The sequence below is a fragment of the Cynocephalus volans genome, chromosome 17, assembly GCF_027409185.1.
Source record: "Cynocephalus volans isolate mCynVol1 chromosome 17, mCynVol1.pri, whole genome shotgun sequence".
Lineage (NCBI taxonomy): Eukaryota > Metazoa > Chordata > Mammalia > Dermoptera > Cynocephalidae > Cynocephalus > Cynocephalus volans.
This window is the reverse complement of record NC_084476.1, coordinates 14,810,844-14,817,196: the sequence shown is the minus strand read 5'-3', so window position 1 is coordinate 14,817,196 and position 6,353 is coordinate 14,810,844. Positions and strand designations below refer to the sequence as shown.

The 6,353-nt window shown below is 39.3% G+C and overlaps 1 protein-coding gene across 1 annotated transcript; it reads right to left on the bottom strand.

The window, feature by feature from the left end:
- Nucleotides 1–4,659: 4,659 nt before the first annotated feature.
- LOC134365543 (olfactory receptor 1L8-like) lies at nt 4,660–5,619 on the bottom strand. Its single transcript, XM_063081662.1, has one exon. The coding sequence runs from the start codon at nt 5,617–5,619 to the stop codon at nt 4,660–4,662; it is 960 nt and encodes a 319-aa protein (XP_062937732.1).
- Nucleotides 5,620–6,353: the final 734 nt, after the last annotated feature.

Below are 6,353 nucleotides of genomic sequence, written 5' to 3'. Positions count from 1 at the left end.
TATTCCTTTGGTGGTGTCATATCTTCTTGTTTATTTGTACTTCTAGTATATTTTCATCGATGTTTGGTTATCCAGCAGGGCACTTGTTTCTTCTATTACTTTGGAGCGGGCTATGAGGAGAAAGACTTTCTTCCCTTTTTACAGTTTCCACTGGTGAGTTGTTTTGTATCGAAGCTGTCAAGTGTTCAGTGGGCTGCCTTTAGGGTGGCCCTGACCACTGCTGAGGTGGTGAGCCATTCTTGTGTTGGCAGGAAGTGTGATGGTGGTTGTGGTAGCAGACCTTGGCTCCTGCTTGGGCGGTGGGGGGGGGCAGTGCTTTCTGGGACTTGGGTCTGGGCCTGAGGTGGTGGCATGCAGGATGGTGCCCACATGGCTCCTGCTCCAATCTCACTCTTTTCAAATGTATTAAGGCTTTGAGCTGGTGTCTTGTCCTTCTAGCTCACAGTGCCGAGATTCTCTTGCGGTCTCCTTTTGATGGTGGCTTCAGGATAAACTTCCAGTGGTGGTGGCAAGTCTCACACCAACTCCCCCTGGTGGCTACAGGTGAAACTTTCCTGGGCAGAGAGGCATGCTTGCAACTTGTTCCCTGCTGGCTGTTTTTCCAGCAGCAGCCGTAGTGGCATGTCCAGTGACCTCAGGCATGAGGTGGTGGTGGTGTTTGCTCAGGGCTCAGGGCTGGGGCTTGGGTTCATGCTCTCAAATTTCATTTTTTTTTCTTTTCTTTTTTTTTGTTTGTGACTAGTAAGGGGATTGCAACCCTTGGAGCAGTGTGGTCTGCACCACACTCAGCCAGTGAGCGCACTGGCCATCCCTATATAGGATCCGAACCCCCATGGCCTAGACACTCCCAGCACCGCATTCTCCTGAGTGAGTCACGGGGCTGGCCCTCAAATTTCATTTTTAAAGTTGTTTTTGTTCTTTTCTTATTTTCTCATCAGAGAATGTTATGATTGTCTTTATCATCATAAAGAACTTAATTGAATTATTGACTATGATTGTATTCAATTCATATTTTGATATGGGGAAAATTAACATGTTTACAAATTGAGTTTTCAAACTAGCAACATACCATCTCTGTCAGTCTCTGTCTCTCTTTAAATCTAGGCATTCTTCTTAACTCTGAACCTTACAAATATGAACTGCCAATAGATGTCACTTAAAAAATAAGTAAATGTTTAAAATTTAGGACTTCATTTACGTTCTTAAGTAAAATTTCTTTATTTTCATCATATTGATTCTGCCCATTCCTTACAGGTTTATTTTTTGGTATAAATTTTTTTGGTTGATATTGTGAATGAAATAATTTTGTATTCAACATTATGTTTGTGAGACTCATCTGTTTTATGGCATGTGGAAACCTCTACTACACCCACTTTTATTGCTAAGCATTCCATTATATGGAATTAATTTATCCATTCTATCACAGATGAACATTTTGATTATTTACAATTTTGCACTGCATGAGTTTAATTCTTGCATTCAACATTTTTGCACATATTTCTTATTACACAGGTACTAGTGTTTCTCGGGAATATATATCTAGCTGTGGAATTTATAGAGTATTTGTATTTTTATCTGTACTAAATAATAAGTAATTATTTCCCATTGATTTCGTCAATTTCTACTCCCACTAGTAGTGTAATTTTCTGTTACTCCGCATTCTAACAATTAGCATTTTTCCTCAGAATTCTAGTTTTTGTCTGTCTGGCAGATGTACAGTGCATTCTCCTTGTGATTTAATTTGAACTTCTCTGATTATTGATACTTAGCATTTTTTCATATGATCATTGGTCATTTGAATTTCCTTGTTTATGTGAAATGTTTAATTCTTTGGCATTGTTCCTCCTCAACCTCCCTGTCCCCCAGGATTTCTCTGCCTTTTTCTGTTTCTAGGGATCTTCATGTATTTCAATTGTTTTTGATTTTATGAATTTCAAATATCTTTTACTATCCTGTTATTTGTCTTTGTTACTCTATTATGTCTTTTGATAAAAAGGAACATAAAGGCTTAATTTTAGCATAGTCCGGTTGAATCTTCTTTTCTCTTATGAGTAGTGCTTTGGGTCTGTTTCTTGCTTAAGACATATTTTCCTACCTCAAGGAGACAAATATATTCTACATTACTTTCTAAAGTCTTAATATTTTGTTTTTCATATGTAAGTTTACAATTAACGTGTAGTTAATGTTTGCATATGATGTATGCTAGGGTTCCAATATTGTTCCTTGTGGATTTTTAACGATATTGGGCCCATTTATTAAAAGATGTTGCCTTATGTCTCATATCATAAACCGAGTGAATGTCAATGTGTGGATATGTTTTTGAGCTCTCCATCCTGTGGCATTAATCTTGTTTGTATAGTCCTTCACTAATATCTATCTAGTTCTTATTACCACAGGTCTACAGTTAGCCTTGGTATCTGGTAGACCAGTGGTTCTTAAAGTATAGTTACCAAGCTAGCACATGAGCATCACCTGGGGACTTGTTAAAAATACAAATTCTTGGGCCTTACCTAGACTTACCAAAGAAACACAGTCATAGATCCATGGTTCTGACCAGTCTTGGAGAAAGTGTTAACATCCAGGTCTTCTCTTCCAAGGCAAAGTGGTAGTAGCGAACACAGGTTGTGTGTAGGTGATATTACTTCACCCTTGGAGTGTTCTTTTTTATCTGACACTTCTCCATAATAAGAATTTGGGTATTGAACGGAGAGCCCCTTTGATGATCTGGCCCTCATATCACATGGATCTTTTCCAGACCATGACATGATAGTTTTACTGTATAAACAAAATCTCACTCAATGATGATGAAAGAACCAGTGTTATATTATAGTACTTTTTAAATTGTGATTAGTAGTCTTAATTCTACAAACAATACATGTCCACAAATTCAAATATTACAGATGTGTACAAACTAAAAAGCAAGTGTTACGTCTTTCTTACCTATTCCATTGTCATCTCGAGAATTAACCATTTTGAATAAGTAGTTTTCTTTCTGGGTATATAACCTCACCTAGTCATTATATACGTATACACATTGCATATAATTTTTACTTTAATTGGTTTATTCTTATGCATTTTATTTTTCAACTTGCTCTTCATTCATAATGACTTTTCAGGTCAGTGATAGAAATCTATCGCGTTATTTGTACCCATTACATATAGCTCCTTTCTATGGAACAACTGAAGGATTATCTATTGACCTATTTTCCTATCATTCCTTATTATCCATTCTCCTATTGATGAGCCTTTAGATTCTCATCTTCCTAAGTTTTGCCATTACAAGCAATGCTGCAGTGAGTGCCTGTGTATGTATATCTTTATACAGTTGTTATAGTATTATTATAGGCTGCATACTGGAAATAGATACTTTGATGAATAAGGAATAATCAGAAATTTTCAAACACACAGCTTCTCACATAAAGACTAAGTTAGTTTTTCTAGGGGTGCTTATGAAACTGCAGATTCACAAGCCCCCCATGAGACCTAGTGATTTATATCAATGGGAGTGAGATAGGAATACAGTAAATGATGAAAATATGAAGAAATAAAATATAGTAAGACCTAAAATTACTGACAGAAGAATAGAGAATAAAGGATAAATACAAAAATGAACAAAAGTCTTTGCCTACAGCCCTGGATGACTCTTTACATTCCAGAGAAGCCCAATATGCTTCTGCCTGGTTCTGTACCCTCTTAGCTATATCTGCCTTTGATGTCCACATATGGGTTTTGACTCTCTCTTCAAAAGATACTTAGTATAATTCTAACTACACAAATAAATTTTTCCCTGAAAGTAGACAGATTGCTGAGTGGTAGTGATGGTGGTAAGAGGGGACTGTCTGTGAGTAATGGAAGCTGAGAGAGGGCTCAAGAGACATGGGTACTTGTGAGAGACAAATAACACATGATCAGGGAAGGGACCCAGAATAAACTCCCCCCCCAACTCCCCCCACCCCACTGTCCTGATCGTCAGTCAGTGCAATTTTCTGTTGAACCATGTCACTTACCCAATCAAAGGTAAAAGTTGGGCTTTTGTTCATTACAAAGTCAACAACGTGCTGTTGCCAAAGATATAAAGGAACGAAGACATGTAATTCCTGCATAACTGATGGGCCAGACACATTCCTTGCTTTGGTGGAAGTTTTGATTTTACCAGAGTCCCAATATCCCTTTCCATCTCTCCCTCTCTCCTTCCCATCTCTCCCTCTCTCCTTCTCTCCCTTTCTCCAGCTCTTTCTCACTCAAATTGTAAGTCACTGTAGTGGCTTTCAATGAGCTAGATAAAGGGATTTCAGAAGTTTGACTAAACAAGGATACTAGTAGGATCCAAAGTTATTGAACAAGCATAGATTAGTTTCCAGAAATTCTGTGGAAATCAAACGCCTTCGATAGGTCTTAGAAGAAGTGGAAAAGATGTGGTTGCTGGAGTAGGGGCAGATGGGAGAAAAGCGAAAATTTGAAAACTGGAAGCAAAGAGGTAGGTAGACCTTCAGCTAATTCCTGAATCACAATAAGGTCTCAATGGTTAATAGTCGCATGTGTAAAGCAATGGATACAAACCAACATCCATGACACATATGGGTTATTCCTGTTGACTTATGAAAGCTTATTGTGTGTATCAGGGACCATCAGAAACAGGGTCAAAAGGAGCAGAGACACTCAGGAACATGCCCACCGAGGTTCAGGCTCTGATTTCCTCCCGCCCACCAGCTTCCCCAGAGCCCTCTTCATGTCTTTGTTTCTCAGGCTGTAGATAAAAGGATTTAACATGGAGGTCAAAACCGTGTAGACAATTGTTACCACCCGGTCCCTAACAGTGTAGCTCGACAAGGGATGCAAATATTCATAGTAGAGGCTTCCATAAAACAGTGTCACCATGGTAAGGTGGGAGGTACACGTGGAGAAGGCTTTGCGTTTCCCAGCAGCTGAGGGAATCTTGAAAACTGTGATGAGTATTCTTATGTAAGAGAAAGTGATGCATAGAAAGGGGGTCACCAGAACAACAGAGCCTTCTGTCATTATCACAATTTCATTGACAAATGTGGAGGAGCAGGACAGTTTCAGCAGAGGGTTGATGTCACAGAGAAAATGGTGGATAACATTGGAGTCACAGAAGGTGAGAAGATTCAGCAGAAGTATGTGCAGGAGCGAGTGGAGGTGAGCAAGTGAGCAGGAGAAGGCCACCAGCAGGACACAGCGGTGGTGGCTCATGGTGGTGACATAGTGGAAGGGGTTACAGATGGCCACATAGCGGTCAAAGGCCATGACTGCCAGAAGGCAGCTGTCACTGTTGCCTAAAGCATAGAGAAAATACATCTGTGTCAGACACCCAGCATAGGAGATGGTTTTCTTTTCTGACAGGAAGTTCACCAGCATCTTGGGGACAATGGTTGTTGTGAAGCAAATGTCAATGAAAGACAGGAAGCTCAGGAAGAAATACATGGGGGTCTGGAGCTGGGGGTCGGAGCGGATGGCCAGGATGATGAGCAAGTTCCCTGTTATGGTGACCAGGTACATGGTGAGGAAGAGGATAAAGAGCGGCTTTTGGTCCTCAGGCCGAGGGGAGAGCCCCAGGAGGATGAACTCGGAGACACTGCTGGTTTGGTTGAGTCTTTCCATGGTCATGGTGCCAGCTAAAATGAAGAAGTTTCTACCATTTAGCAGAAGAGGGTTTTCCAAAGTTCATGAAAAGATTGCATTATCTTTTAATTCCATTTTTCATGAACTTTTGGAAGTACTTTGTATATCTGTTTTATAACTAACTGTAACCCCAAACAAACCAGCAAGACTATGCTTATTCCTACCTTCCTTTCCACCTACAGGGTCATTGTTAGCTACCATGTGGCCTGTTTATCAGCTTCTTCGTTCCTGATGGTGTCCTCCCATCCTAGCTCTAAGACTTCACAAGCTTGTGTATTGATAGCATAGACATTGGATGGAGAATTTTCTTTCAGTAACAGAGTTGAACTATTTGATTCAGTTTAATATTAAATGTTAAAATAATTTTTTATTGGGCTCCAACTTTCTCAAAAGCATTCCCCTGGGAGTAGGGGCACAACTATTAATAAGGCAGAGAAAGACTTAGCTTTGTTGATCTTTCACTCCATTAGGGATTCTTTCTTTTTTCCCTCTGTTTCTTTCTTTCTTTCATGTATCTATCACCTACCTATTTATCTATCAGGTAGTTTTTCATTTTATGAAGAAAAATAAAGCCACATAAGGAGACTGACAGGGTAAGGTGAGGATTTTTTTTTAATTTCAGATTTATTCATCTCAAAAAAAAACAGGTGGTTTTATTTTCTCTGCACAAAAACAAATTTTCAGTTATGTCATGCTTAGCTTTCATGTTTGAA

Excerpts from the sequence above, each read along its gene's own strand:
- LOC134365543 (XM_063081662.1), bottom strand. The coding sequence starts at position 5,619 with ATGGAAAGACTCAACCAAACCAGCAGTGTCTCCGAGTTCATCCTCCTG.